The sequence below is a fragment of the Pteropus alecto genome, unplaced genomic scaffold (genome assembly GCF_000325575.1).
Source record: "Pteropus alecto unplaced genomic scaffold, ASM32557v1 scaffold75, whole genome shotgun sequence".
NCBI lineage: Eukaryota > Metazoa > Chordata > Mammalia > Chiroptera > Pteropodidae > Pteropus > Pteropus alecto.
This window is the reverse complement of record NW_006440638.1, coordinates 31,238,354-31,253,478: the sequence shown is the minus strand read 5'-3', so window position 1 is coordinate 31,253,478 and position 15,125 is coordinate 31,238,354. Positions and strand designations below refer to the sequence as shown.

Below are 15,125 nucleotides of genomic sequence, written 5' to 3'. Positions count from 1 at the left end.
CTATTCCGAAAGCTTCAAGGGAACAGCTCCAGTCCTGTGGGAACCTGGGAATGTGTCTTGGCCTAGGGAGCTTCTCCTGCCCTAGGCTCCACAAGATTGTGGACGGAAGACTTCCCAGGAGCTACAGGAGGCAGAAGGAGCGTCCCCTAGGACTGTCCCTTGCCAGGCTGAGACTCTCTGCTCTGCCCACAAGGCTTCTGTCTGCTGGGGCTGAGGGCCTACTCCCTGTGGGGTTTGGCTACCATGGGATCTGTCTCCAGTCACCAAGAGCTGCCTGGGATGCCAAATTCCACAGAAGTCTGGCCACTCTGGCGTCACTGCCAAAGACTGGCCTACAGCCAGCCCGCAACAGGAATGCATGGCTGGACTGAGATGCAGTTTCTCTCAGGACGTTGAGTTGACTTAAAACAGGTAAGAACGTGAAGTCTAATGCTTGTGCCCAGCTGCACACAAAAAAGAAGGTGAAATAAATGGCCTTATAATAGCATAAGGAAAAAGACTACAACTACAACTACCCTGGGCTTAGAGATTGAAAATAAGCTCAGAGGATGTCAGTTTGTAATGCTGCTGCCAAAAATCTAATGCAGCTGGAGGTGCATCAGAGTTTCAAAAAGGGGAGGCCACAGGTCCAATAATCTTTTGGCTGATAAACCTTACAAGAGAGCACTGCAACCAGTTCTGGGTAATTCTTTTAAGGGGGACTTGGGTGGAATAAAATGGGTACACAGAGCAGATAGGATGGTGAGAAGTAAGGAAATGACATCTTTCCGGATGTGACTTTGGGGAAATTCCTTAATCTCTGAGTCTCAATTTACCAAATGGGCCAATTATAAAGATTAAATGAGGTAAAATGGAAGCATTTAGGACAGAGTAGAAGATCAAAGTTAGTCTAATGTAAATGTGAACAAGGTCAAGGGCTGGCTTGGAAGTAGTGAGTCTCCTGGCATTTAGAGGTATTTAAGCATGGCCTGGACAATCTCTGGTCAGAGATTCTGTAGAAGGGGCTCACATAGTTGCAGGAAGATGACTTCTATAGGCTCTTCTGGCTCTGGGCTTCCATTAATTCCTTCATAAAATTTTCAGTTCTTTAGGTGTCTAAGATTTGAGACAAGCCCTTCATAGCTGTGGAGTCTTAAGCCCAGCAAGACTCCAGGGCTATTGAGCCTGAGCAGAGGTATCCTGCAGGCACAAGCTTTGACGGGTTTAGCAAGAAGAGTATGCTGCTGCACTCCATAAAAGCCAACTGAGCTTGTATCCTGCTATGCTCAATCCACTAGGCTTTAGTGATGAGAGAAGCCAAGGAGACAGGAGAGAGCTGGTAAAGCTCCGACTCCTCCAGGTTGGCAGGTTTAGCACTCAGCTGTCAGGAGGAAGAGAGCAAAAATTCCCTTATACAGGGTCACAAAGGCCCCGCTCTATCCATTTTTACCAGCTCTGTACTCTGGTAGGGGATCCAGAAGATCCAGCTCTCCTGCTTACAAGCTGTGTGATCTTAGACAAGTCATTTGCATTTTCTTTGCGGATATGTGAAACAGAGATAGAAATACCAGCCCAAACCATCTCACGTAGGGTTATGAGGCTCAACATAATGGCTGTGCTTTATAAACTGTAATGTGGTAGGCCAAATGTTCATATAAGTGAACTTCATTAATATTATTCAATAATATCAGTCCAAAGGATGGTAGGATTTCATGTATCAGTAGAGAAGATATTGTTGGGTGGCTTCCTGTCAACTGGTGCATAGTAGTTCAATGTGTGGGGGATTCTGGGCTAAGCTATACCACATCCTCTGTATATCACTGATTAGTTCCAGCAAGGTCTCTGAAGATACAGAAAAGTCACTTCAGAAACAGTATTAGCTCTTGAGCTGACTGGAAAACAAATCACTGGTCAGATAGAGAAACCAAGCCCATGATGAAGGTTTTTGTCAAAGGCACCTTTAATTTGCCATCCTGTGGCTTCCAGCAGACAAACTGGGAGACAGGACCTCCTGAGGTCCCAGCAGAATGGAAAGCTGAGGAAGGAAAGACATTAGTGACTCAACTCTTAAGAGTTGTTGGCCTCAATCCAACTGCCCCCACCAAGGAGGAAGGCCTGTGCTTGCTCAGCATATCTGAGACAGGAAATTGGGAAAGGGTCTCAGGGTCTGGCCCTAGGAAAGAGGCCAGGCCAAGCTTTTTGTTCCACATGCCACAGAACTATTCTGATCGGTTCCCCCAGGCCCTGCTCCCCCAGTCTGGGACCCCAGGGGGAATGAGGCAGCAGGAAGGAATGTGGTCAGGAGGTTGTAGGTTCAGTCAGAGCAAAGGGAACAGCATGTTTTCAGGCACCTTGGAATCTTTCTGGGATCACCCCTGTAGTCACCAATGCCCACATTCCTTCCTCTGAAAGGTTATATTAAAGGTGCCCAAAGATGAGCTCTTCCTCCTTCTTTTGTGAGGGAAATTGCTATTCTGAAGGCAGAGCTCATTGCTTGAATTGGGGCCCTCCCTTAACCAGTGATTTCCTAAGGATATAAGACATGTCCCATGGGGGCAGTCCATGAGACCTATGGGGGCACTGAGGGCCAGGTCACCCGAAGTCAGAATGTCAGCTTCCAGTGATTAAAGATGTCCCTAAAAAGTTAAGACAGCCCCAAAATAGTCAGTTTCCCTTAATAGTCTGTTAAGGGATCTAGTCACTAGCGACTTTATCTGAACCTGCCTCAAATCTCCTCAAATTTTCAGTTTATCCTCACTGGGGAACAAATTCCCTAAAGCCAGTCCTGCTGTGGGAAGCAGGAAGGCCTTTCATTTGTCCTAAATTTACTTCTTCTAAGCTAAGTGAAGTTCTCTTAGTCCCATGTTTGGGATCTGAATTGTGCTCCCTTTCTAACTGTGTGGCCCTTTAGAATCCAATGAAACCCTTTCTCAGCCTTGGTCTCCTTGCACTCAAGAGACCTCATCTTTTCAAGCCTTTGTGGCTGGAAAGACCTAGCTGGAAATGTTTTGAATATCTCTTTCGACCAGAGAGCCAGTAAAAAAGGACTGGTAGAATATCCTACTAGAGACCAGAGGTTATTAGGATCCAGTCCTTCAAGTCTGAACTCTCATCACTGCCTTTTCCAGGTCTGTGGCTAACAACCAGCCTGGATCATAGCATCTCAGATCTAGAAAGAGATTTTAAAAGTTACCTGGTCCAACAGCCCTAGCCTCCAGCCTACCCTTTTACAATGTCCCTGACAAGTGGCTCATCGTGTTCCTGCTTGAACACTGGCAATGACGTAGCAGTCACACACCACTTCCCAGAGTAGCCATTTTCTCTCTCAGTGTTAACAGTTTACTCCCGTCTTCCAGAAGTTTTACTTTTTGGCACCAATTCTATCCCATGACAGCTATCAGAGCGCCGAAGATATTAAGTCATGGGGCTCCTTAAGACTATTGCTCTTCAACTGCAGCTCCTTTAACTCTTAATCATAAAATACATTTGCCAAATTCCTCAACCTCCCGGTTTTCTCTCCTCTAAGGACATGCCAGTGAGGGTTTGTCCTTGTTATACTGTGACCTTCAGACTGGAAACAACATTGCAGGTGTTGGTCTGATCAGCTCAGAGTAGAAGAGGCTCATCTTCTTCTTGGATACTACATATGTATTAATGCTTCCAAAGGCTGAGTCTTAGAATCACTTCTCATGGATCTAACCACAAACCAAATAGAAAGCCCATTGGTGTCTGAAATCCCTCCATTAGCAATTTAGTCCTTTGGCCCTGGAAGATTTTATAGGGAAATAAAAAGAGTGGAAGCATTGTAATGAGAAATTGAAAGATTAGCCACATAAAGGAGAGCACCAGGATGCCACCTCTACTGGCATGACCTGAAGGCTCTGTCCAACTGAAGTTCTCTCTCTGGTTCCCATGAGTCTCAGGAGCAGCCCACAGCTCTCCAGGGACTCAGGATGTAAGGCCCAGCTCTGATTTCCGACGACAAACCCCAAAGGTCAGTGAATGTGAGGGTGGATAGGAAAGCAGGGTATATAGGTAGGAGGTTCTGGAGGTATATAGCCTGGAGGCTTTGGCCATGACTGGCCACCAGGTGTCACTGCCACCTTGAGAATCATCTCCCTAAAACACTTTAGAGTCAATGGGCAGCCCCAGAGCTGGCAGTCCAGCCGAAGCTAAGCTGTCATCAACCAGATAAGGCTTTGCCACTCTCTTCCACGCTTTTAGAGACACAGCCATTGCCTCTTACACTCTTGCCTTTATTCCTTTAAACTGGGTATAGCAGCTAGCCTGGGTCCACTTCTATGGCTCTGTTTTCTATGATTAATCCATCTTAGGCTAGGGGGCTGGCTGACAACAAGGTTGGGTGTGCCCTCTACTCACCTCCCTCCAGCCTCCTTCAGTACTCTTCTCGAATAAAAAAAAAAAACCAAAACCCAAAAAACAAAAACAAAACAAACCACTCAGGAGCTATAGGCAAGGATGGAAAGAAAGGTAGACAAATGGCTAGTCATAAGCAGCCCCAGTCTTGATCTAGAATATTGAGCAAGAAGCAGCTCCTAGGGCTTGTGACTCAGGCCCAAAGTGACAGAGCCACAGAAGAGAGTGGCTTGACTGTGGAATGGCACAGGAGTTAGTGACAGCACCTAAGGGCTCAGTTCATCATGTAAAGTCCTGGCTGGGACCCAGGTAATGGCTTTAGGTTTACATCCCTTTCATTTGCATACTACCAAAATCATTCTTAGGATCCTAAAACCAACTCCAATATGCCACTATGGCTGGTAAAGACTCATTCGACAAATATGCATTATAGTGGCATATTAAGGGGAAGGAGAGATGGGAGTGGTTTACCAGGGTAGGGGGAGTATTTCATCACAGCCATTGTGTAGAATTGCTATTGCATTATGATAATAAAAAAGCAGACTGACCTCGTTTTTTATTGTTTAACTTTATTATAAACAACTGACTGAATCTGAGCTGACCACTTCTACCCACCCACCCCTTAGTATAACCATGATATATTCAATGGCTACTAGGTGCTAGCTACTCAGCCAGGCCCTAGAGATACGGCAGTGAACAAGTCCCTACTCTCAAGGAGCTTACATTCTAGTGGAAGAGACAAAGAAACAGATGAGGATGATCTTAGCTGATAGCAAGTGTTATAAAGAAAATTACATAAGGGAGGGTGGTAGTCAGTTGCTAGGTGGCAACTCTGGATTGGATGGTTAAGAAAATTTCAGTTTTACTGTCATAAAGGACCTAACCATGCAAAAATAAGGAAAACGACATTTCAGAGAGAGGACACAATTAATATGAAGGCCCTTACCAGTATGGCTAAGGCACAGTGAGCAAGAACTGGCGAGGCACAAGGGTAGAGAAGCAGGTAGAGGCCTATGTGAACTGCTTGGGGGAAATCAGGAGTAGAAACAGATTTAAGGGGGAAGAAAACAAGAGTTCTGCTTTGGCTATGTTATATTAAAGATGTCTTTTAGCCATGCGAATAAATATGTCAAGCAGGGTCAGAAGTACGAATCTGGAGTTCAACGAGTGATCAGGGCAGCCAAATGTACATAGACCAAATTCTCGGGCACTGATATTTAGAGGTTTAGAAGTGGAGGAGCCAGCAAAAGAGGTGAGGAGAAGCCAATGAAGTAAAATGAAAACCACGCAAGGGTGGAGTCACAGAGGCATGGAAAGGAAAATTTCAAGAAGGAGGGAGTGGTCAACTGTGTCAAGGCTACTGAGAAGTCATTCAAAATAAGAAGTGACTACTGGACTTGGTGACATGGAGGTGACTTTAACAAGAGCAATTTCAGTGGGGCGGTAGAGGTGGAATGCTGATGCAATGTAGGGGAGATGGTGACTAAGACTGCTCAAGATTTACTGCAAAGGGGAGCAGAGAAATGGGGCAGTAGCTAGAAGAGAATATGGGATTGGGGAAGGTCTTTGTTTTTCATTTTATTTTTCTTAATGGGAAATATTTGTATGTTTACGTGATAATATTCTGGAAGAGGAAAAACTGAAGATGGAGAAGAGAGGAGATACCTGAAAGCAAAAAGTAGGTGAGATCCAGATCACCACTGGAGGGTGGGCCTTAGAAAGAGATTCATGTGGGTAAAGATGCAGGTAAGATGGTAGATATGATAGCGGGAATATGAAGACAGTCTGCTCTGACAGCTTCATGGTCCTCGAGCCATGATGACTGAAATGTGACCAATGGAAAGATTATCAGGGAGAAATGGGAGGTGGAAATATGACCAGGACAGTCATGACTTCAAGCCCCAGTTATGGTGTTTTGCTACGTGTGGCAGACTGTTGGGTGTTTTTTTTCTTTTGGGTGGCCTGGGGTCAAGGCACAAGTTTCAGGAGAAAGATAATAGAGGATACATCTGATAAATGGTAATGACCTCTGTGATTTCAGTCATGATTTCAATTTAGAATATAAAGAACTTTTGGACAGAAACTATATCTCATTCATCATTAAGTCTGTTAACTAATTTTAAGCACACACTTTGGGCTAGGCCTGTGCTGGTCAGCAGAAACAAATTAATAAGGCAAGGGCCCAGCCCACAAGGGCTTAAAGTATTTGAGAAACATTTGCTAAATTTATTTAATTATGTATGAAGTAAAGAATTTGGCCTTGCCCAAAGAGATTTGGCTTTTGTCCCCTATTCCTGGGAAATAACCCATAAATTCTTGGCATTTCCTGAGCGATAGGAGTGTCTTTGTTATTCATGGTGGGAATCTCTCAGATCACACCTGATAGTGTATGATGAGGTGACTCACAGTGGGCCCCTCCAGCCACAATGGTATTAGCTTCACTTCCTGGGAGGGGGGAGTTGGAGACTGAGTTCAAATAGGTGATCAATCAATCAGTGCCTATGAAATAAAACTCCAATAAAAACTCTGAACATGGAAGCTCAGATGAGCTTCCCTGGCTGGTAATCCATCCTGTGTATTGTCATACGTAGATACCAGGAGGGTAGGCAACACGTCCTAAGGACAACAGAAGCTTTGTGTTTGGAACCCTCCCAGACTCTGCCCTATGAATCTTCCTTTGGCTTACTTACTTTTGACTTAAAGCTTTTTCTGTAATACACCTGTGAGTATAATAGTTTTCGGTAAGTTCTGTGAGTCCTTCCCAAGAATTATCAAATGTGAGGGTGGTTTTGAGAACTCTGACCTTTCTGTTAGTGTCAAAAGTGACAGCAGTCTTGTGGAGGGCTGCGTCTTCAGACTTTATGGCTGGGGTGACTCCAGGTTCATGTGACCTTATAGTTCAAAGGGATCCAGACATCATGTAAATTTGGGTACACTCTATAGATGAATAAAGAGAGACCTAGAGATGGGAAGTGACTTACCCAAGGTCACAAAATATTACGGCAGAGTGGGACTAGCCCCTGAGTGTCCTGACTCCCAGCATGATGTGCTTTCCACAATATTCTTTTGCAGCTTCGAATGTGAGGCTGAGCGGAAAAAAATGTATCCTTGAGCCAGACTGGCTTTGCTACATTGGATTTTTGCAGGAGCCCCTATATTTAGGGAGGTTCATTCCTTACTATATTTCCTGACTTGACTTTGATAGATTTCTTTTTAAAATATTTAAGCTGTAATAGTGAATGTTTATAAAATAAGGGGCTTGTACCAAAGAAGAGCTAATGCTTTCTGTGGGGTAGAAACAATATTGTTGTGAATTCTCTTTTAGTTACTGCACTTTTATGTTTCAGAGATCATTTCCATATAATCTCAGTTTTATTCCTAGAAGAGACCTAAGCAATTTTTTGGTTCAACACCCATTTTACATTCGAAGATGCTGAGGTACAGAAATTGTAGGACATCTACCCAAGGTTACCTGGTGATTCAGTGGCAAGAACAAGGCTAAACTCAGGTTTCTTGACTCTTAAGGTAGCCTTCATTTTAGTTCAGAATGACTTCCCTGTAGGAGGCCAAGAGAGTGTTGCATGCATTTACAGAAGTACTTAAGGGCCCCTCACAGGATCCCAGAGCAACCCATTTTTGTTTATCTTATCTGGGCAGTGTCAGGCTCTCTTACTCTGTCATAAATTCTTTAAGCGACTACCAGATGTTCTCTGTATTTCTCATGGTTGAAGGGAAGAAGAGGACTACTTGTCACTCTTCCTCTATTGCAGGAATGAGCAATAATCTGCCAATTCCATTTCTGAGAGAGAGTGTGCACTAAAAGGTAAGGCTAGGACCCAAATATTTTGATTCTATCAGATTTAAAAAATCATAAAGTCGACCACAGGCCTGATTTTTTTTTTTAACCAGGAAAATCTTTTTATTGCCTCTAGTTAAGTACAAAATTTTAAATAATGGGCCTGTATCTCTAACAAGCAATTAAACTTTGTTCTCCTAAGTACTTAGTGTAATTCTCTAGTGACTCTCACTCCTGAAGTACAGGAACAGATTCTTGCACTTGGTCAGAGATCCGATAAAGTATGAACCAGCTACAGAAGGTGTGAAACACCTGCAAGAGCTTATGTATGATAATATCCTGTCACATGAAGCTACTTTCAAATTGGATACCCAAAAAGAGTCAGTCGACATCTATTAGCCCAGAAGTTCCCATTTATCCAACACCAGTAAAGATGAAAGTATTCTACCCAAAGAAATTTTTAGAGCTCAAAAGGTATTTAGATATCATCTCATAGGTGGGAAAGCTGAGATCCAGAGAGGAAACTGACTTACCAATGTCATACTGTTTTATTTTAGTCATTTTCTACAGAAATGTTTTTGTACATTATGTTTCTAGCTTTCTTAAACAGAATATGGAATACTGACTAAAATGTAACCCTTTCTAGACAGCTCAAGTCTATTATTATAATATCAACTATGCTTCTGTGCTATGATTCTGTGATATTCAAATGATGAAAAGACAAATATGGGGGTAATTTGTTTCTATAATAAATAATCTAGACTACTTTAAACTGTTTTTTCCTCTCACTCTCCTTTTTTCTTACTGAAGGATTTTGAGATCTAATTACTTGGCTTCTAACTACGGTATAATCCCAGTGAGACACCACTCTTTAGAAAAGTGAGTTACGATCGCAAAGCCTAAGGTTTTAGGGAACCCATGCCCAGAGGCTGCTTGCTTACATAATAACAATAGGTAACCTTTATTGAGTACTTATGATATACTATGCCATATTTTGATTTTTTTACTTCATTTGATTCTTATAACAACCCTAGAAGATAGCTGCTGTTGTTCAGATCTCTCCTGAGCTAAAATAAAAACCTTGAACAAGGTCACAAAGCCAATAAATGGAGGGTCCGGGATTCAAACTTGGGTAGTTCTTGCTTCAAAGCCCACATTCTGAGTCACTTTCTATTCTACCTCTCTAACTGTTTGAAATAGGATTTTGAAAGGATGATTTCTGAGATATTTTCATTTACAAGTGATAAAACTAGAACCCTAGAAAGGGTAGTAACATCCTCTGAAAGTCACACAGCTAAGAGAAGAGCTAGACTAGGACTCAGTTCTTAGATTGAGAGTTCTTACCACTTCATTATATAAAAGCTCAGTGGAGTTTGGGGATATTTTTGAAAAATGAGATATCTCCTAGATTGGACTAAAGACCTTCAGGCCTAGGGTCCTTGCCTTTCTTTGGCCCATTCTAGAGCCATTGGGGCCTGAGGTTCCACAAAAATTTCAATGTGAATTTCCGACTAGACCTGCAGCTGGGTTACTGTCACTATGAACATGACTAGCCATGAATCACATACTGTAGTCAACCGAAGAAACCTGCCTCCTCTTCCTTAAGAAGGAAAGCAGATTTCTTATTTGAGTTTTACCTCATCACTCTCTCCCAGATTGAGGGAGACTCTCTTCCTCCCTCCAGACCAGCAGATTTCTCAGAAACGTTCTTCTTTCTCTGCAAATGCGGCAGACCCCTTCCAGACAGTGAGAGGTCTGACCCAGCTCTTCCTCTGAGAGCTTCCAGATTAAAAGTAGGAGCATCCCAAGGGAAAATGGGTCTGGTTCCCTGGATACTTCAAGTTTATAGGGAAGAGATTCAGTAGTCTATCTCTGGATAGTGCAGATTGCTAATGACAAGATTCCTATAAGGAGTGGGAAGGAAAGGAAGAGGGAGAAGACTCCATATATCCCATCCAGGCCTATAGGTTTCTGATCTCTTTTCCATCCTAGAGCCACTACAGTCTAGAGCAGTGGGTTTGGTAACAGTTCTTGGCTTTCCTGTGTCTCTTCCTAGCTGCTTACCTGTGGCTGCTGGGTGGTTAAGGGTCTCTGAGGAGACAGGACAGGGGTCCTGGATAGCAGCTGGTTCATCTTGCTGATGACTAGTTCAGTGATGAGTTGTCTGTCCTCCACCTGGTGTTCCCCTATCAGTGGCATACTGCAGTCCATGACCTGGTGGAAGATGTGGCCCAGGTTAGGGAAGGGTCTGGAGACATTAAAGGCCTGGTATAGTCTTTCAGAATGAGTAGGACTTAACCCAGCAGAGATAGATTGGAGACGAAGCTGGTGTTCTTCTCTTCAGCTGGAAGCATGTTCCTTTGCAGAAATAGAACCTTTGTCCTCTCCTCCTCCAAACCTTTGCCTTGGGCCTCCCTCCAATCTTTACCTAGGCCAGTGCTCAGTGAGACTGAAAGACTGGTTGCTGAAGGCAGCGGGGAGAGGTAGACAGCAGGGGAGAGTACAGACCCAGGGCCCAGAGGTTTGCAGGCAGGGGGAGCCGAAACACATGAATGCTAGTTCCTTAACTCTCTGGTTAGGAGCTGGGAGTTCATCTCTGTGACTTTTCACCCACAAAATCTGTATCTCTACACATACTCTGCCCATTAAATGACTAGATTTTTGCCTTTGCTCATGAACTGGGATGACTTCCCTTTTTGCCCCAATCCTGATTCTTCCTAAACCTCAAGGTCCAGATCAATGCTTTCCTATTTTAGAAAGTATCTGTCTACCCAAGATCACAGATTCTGTAGTCCAACTCTCTCATTTATAGATAAGAAAATTGAAGTCCACCCAGACAGGGGAGGAATGACCACATAGATTGCTAAGAAGACCATGGAGTAGATTCTGAAGCCCACGCTGGGCTCCTGACACTAATCTTCTGCAAATACCAACTCCTGGTCTTTCCTGATCCTAGAAAGGGTGGGCAGGAATCTGGGTGAAAGATTCATACTGACACTGACTTTCCCTTTAATACGAGAAAAGGAAGTCAGCAAAGTTGTATTAACAGGGACAGACTGAATAAAGTGTCTCCAAAGCTTAGAGAGATGCTAAGAAGAACCTCCTGTATCCAGGAGATCTGAGTTCTAGCTCAGGTTGAGACACTGATTCACTCTGTGGCCCTGGATACATGTTCATGACATTAGGCCTCAGTTTTTCACCTGCAAAGTGAGTAGATTGAATGATTCTTTTTGAGACCAAGAATAGTAAAAACACTACAGTCTTCCTAGAGGAATGGCATTAGGGCTAGGACCCCAGAAACCCAGGCCTGGTATCTCTTACCCATGGTGTGGGTCAGCATAGTTGGTTGGAAACAAGAGCTCCAACCGGTGGATGTGTTTTGCTATGCGTAGCCACTGGTCATGTCATATGAAAACCTTCCCATGGTCCAGGAGAGTCTAACCTAAATGTAGTCCAGGCTGCACACACAGTTCTCAAGCTAAGAGCTTGGCCTCCAGCTTTGGGGTTTGTCTCTTACTGAGGTACTCCTTGAGCCAGACTTACCTCAAAAATGTAGTCTTTCCCATCTTTGCCATGTACAGCCTTGACAGCACAGATGTCCAGGCCACCAAACATTTCAGAGCAGGTATCTACCCATAGCTTGTACCTGGAGGAGATGGGAAGGTATCCTGAAGCTGGGGTATTAGCTCATACCAAGCTTGCTTGTTGGTCACATTTTCCTTGCTACCTCTGTCGCAACCTTCCCTCCCTCTGCCCCCATCAAACACATTGCCTTATCTTTAGTGCCCTTCTGCTTTGCTTTCCAGATCCTACCCATCTTTCCAGGCTCAGAGCAGGTCTCACCTGCTCTAGGTGAACTTCCTTGGCTATTCCAGCCCACAGTAACTACTCTTTTCTTGGAGCCTTCTATGGGCAGTCTTTATCTCCATAATTTAGCATGTAACCCTGTCCTGATCTTGTTAATGGCTGCTTGGGCTTTTGTGTTCTATCTGTCCTGTCTGATTAGAGGCTCCCCTTGGGCAAGGCTCATTTCTTACACCTCTTTTTCTATGGAAGCCCCTCCTCTTGCTGGGCTGGGGACTGAACTCCTTCTCTCACTCACCTGTCTGACATGGCGATTTGCTCCAGCATTGCAGAGCCAGTGTTTGTCTTCCAGTTCCCTGAGATCGACGTCCTCCTACAACAAGGTCCCACCAAGATGGGACAGGCAATGAGCCACACCAGTAAGAGGAAGGCATGATGAAACTTTCCAGAATTTCAGCTCACCACTGCTTTCCTCACTCCTCCTCCCACAAATAGCCTAGGTGCCTGTCTGCTGAGCCAAGAGCCTGGCTGTCTCTGCCAACTCCACACCTTCAATGCCTTCCTCTTTTCTACAATAGTCCTCTGCTCTGGCTCCATGAAGCCATCTCAACCTTCCAACCATCAGAGTGCTTGCTCTCCTTAGAACCTCTATAGGACTTTGCCTGTACATCACTCACAATCTTACATCTATTTTTTACTTTAGTTATTTGAGCTAAGTCCTTTGTCCACAAGTCTGTAAACCACCTGAAGATATATATTATGTCTTGTATTCCCAGCAGCCTATTCACTTAGTATCTGGACTGACTTGGTACAGTAGTCCTCTATTTTCTGTGTGTGGTTCGCTATCCATGGTTTCAGTTACCTGTGGTCAACTGTGTTCTGAAAATACTGAATGGAAAATTCCATAAATAAACAATTCATACTTTTTTTGTATGCTCTTCTGAGTGGCATGATAAAACCTAGCACTGTCCTGCTCATCCTGCTCAGGATGTGAATCATCCCTTTGTCCAGTATATCCATGTTGCATATGCTCCTCTCCTATCAGTCACTTAGTATTGATTATTAGATCGACTGTCATGGTATCACTGTGCTTTTATTCAAGTAACCCTTATTTTACTTTATAATATCTCATTTACCTCACTTCATCTTATCATATAGGCATTTTATCATCTCACAAAAAGAAGGATGAGTATAAAACAATAAGATATTTTGAGAGAGGAGACCACATTCAAATAACTTTTATTAGAATATATTATTATAATCGTTCTATTTTATTATAGTTATTGTTGTTAATCTTTTACTGTACCTAACTTGTAAATTAAACTTGATCATAGATATGTTTGTATAGGAAAAAACATAGTATATATAGGATTTGGTACTGGTCACAGTTTCAGGCATCCATGGACAAGGGGGGACGGCTGTATATATGAATTGAGTTCTATTGATCCTGAGAACACCCTCAGGGTTCTTGCGACTATCTCCCAGTGGCTTCCACACTAGCTCACTTATTCATTCATTCAACAATTGGTTTCAGAGGGCCTACAGTATTAGTAATGTGATTCTGGACAAGTCAGTTAACCTCTTCAGGCTTAAGTTGCCTCATCCATCAAAGAGAGCTGATGAAATCAAGTCAGCATCCTATTCTCTGCTGTGCCCTCTGCATCCTCCATCCATAAGCATGTGTTAGTCAACCAGTATTGGACTAAATAGGAGGCAGATAACCTGGTTTCTTGTTCTGGATTTGCTCTTGACTGGCTGGGTGATCTTAAGCAAATCACTTCACCTGTCTGAGCCTCTTCTATCCTTGTGTAAACACAAGGTTATCACAGGGACCAACAGTTTTAAATAAACTTCAAAACACCAAAAATATGTCTTTTTAATTATTAGTCTTCACTCAGACACAGTCAAGAAGATGGGGATGGCCAAGGGGACAGAAAAGCCGTGCTCACGCCACTTACAAAGACCTTCATGTGCTGTCCTTGTCACTCACTATTGATTGAAGATTGGACATGCTAGTCTTCACTCAGCAGTTCCCAGGAGTACCCTCCCTAGAGAGCGGTCTTCAGACAGTGAGAAACTTAGCATAGCCAGTATTCCAGAGCCCTCAGGCAGAGTAGCGAATAGACAGATGTGGTAATAACAGCTCCTCACACTTGTATGATACTGCTTTCCAAGGTTTTTCCTCCTCAAGTTCCTCACCAGACCCTCATTGCAACCCCTCTGTTGTGAGTAGACTGGGATTCTTGCCCCCACTTTGCAGACAAGGAGATTAAGACACAGAAAGATTAGATGACTTGTCCGAGATTGTATCTCTAGTCAAAGTAGATATAAGATAAAAATCCAGGCCTCTTGGTTTCCTCATTGTGCTCCACTTTCCTCTACACTCCACTACCCAGCTCAGGAAAAAAAAAAAACAACTGACAGCAGAGTGGCTCGCTAAATCTGAGAGGCAGCACAAAGACGGATCATAATGAAAATAACACTGTCTTCTCAACAGTGGTGTTTTACAGATGTCTCCCTGTGACAAGGCTGGGCTCCTCAAGGACAAAGGCAGAGAGTCACTCACTTCCATGTCCCTAGCACAGTGCCATGGTACATAACAGGGTTCTCAAACCATTATTATTGAGCAATAATAATGTCTTTTACATTTCACACCTTTCTCTAAGAACAGGATGCAGAGCACAGATCCATACAGACTACCTGGGGCATGTGGGAGCACAGGGGACATGGAGAAGCCACTCAGTAACAGCTCAACTGCCTCTCAGGACTCGTAGGACTTCTGACCTCCACGGAAGGACCCATATTATTGCCTAAAGAGAGTGGAGCAGGAACAGCACCTTCTTTCCACCAAATGTGGATGTCTCTGGGTCTCTAGAGTGAGAGCTAGGGGAGAAGGAAAGGATCTCAAACCTTATCTTGGCTATTGCCAAGCCAATTCCTTCTTCTGAGAGCAAGGGGATAGCCAAAAGTTTGGGGAAGAGGAGCTAAGAGTACCTAAACATTCTCCCAAATAACTGACTGTACCTTGAAAATAAAAAAATAAGTAAATGTTTTTCTAAAGCTGCTCTGATCACCCACCCTTAATCAATTGTTGGGGATTCTCTTATGCTTCGTTTAAATTGCTTTCAGAAACTCTAACTCTTAAAAATGTGATGTCTCCTTTTTAAGA

General features: G+C 43.6%; 1 protein-coding gene across 1 annotated transcript in view; it reads right to left on the bottom strand.

Annotated features, from left to right (window-relative positions):
- Positions 1 to 15,125, bottom strand: part of SYN2 (synapsin II) — a 158,173-nt gene that overhangs the window by 6,580 nt on the left and 136,468 nt on the right. Inside the window, exons 8-10 of the mRNA XM_025050852.1 lie at positions 12,255 to 12,329; positions 11,696 to 11,798; positions 10,217 to 10,366 (exon numbers count right to left, since the gene is read on the bottom strand). Of these exons, the coding sequence (XP_024906620.1) occupies positions 10,217 to 10,366; positions 11,696 to 11,798; positions 12,255 to 12,329 (328 nt within the window). The remainder of the gene's footprint in view (positions 1 to 10,216; positions 10,367 to 11,695; positions 11,799 to 12,254; positions 12,330 to 15,125) is intronic.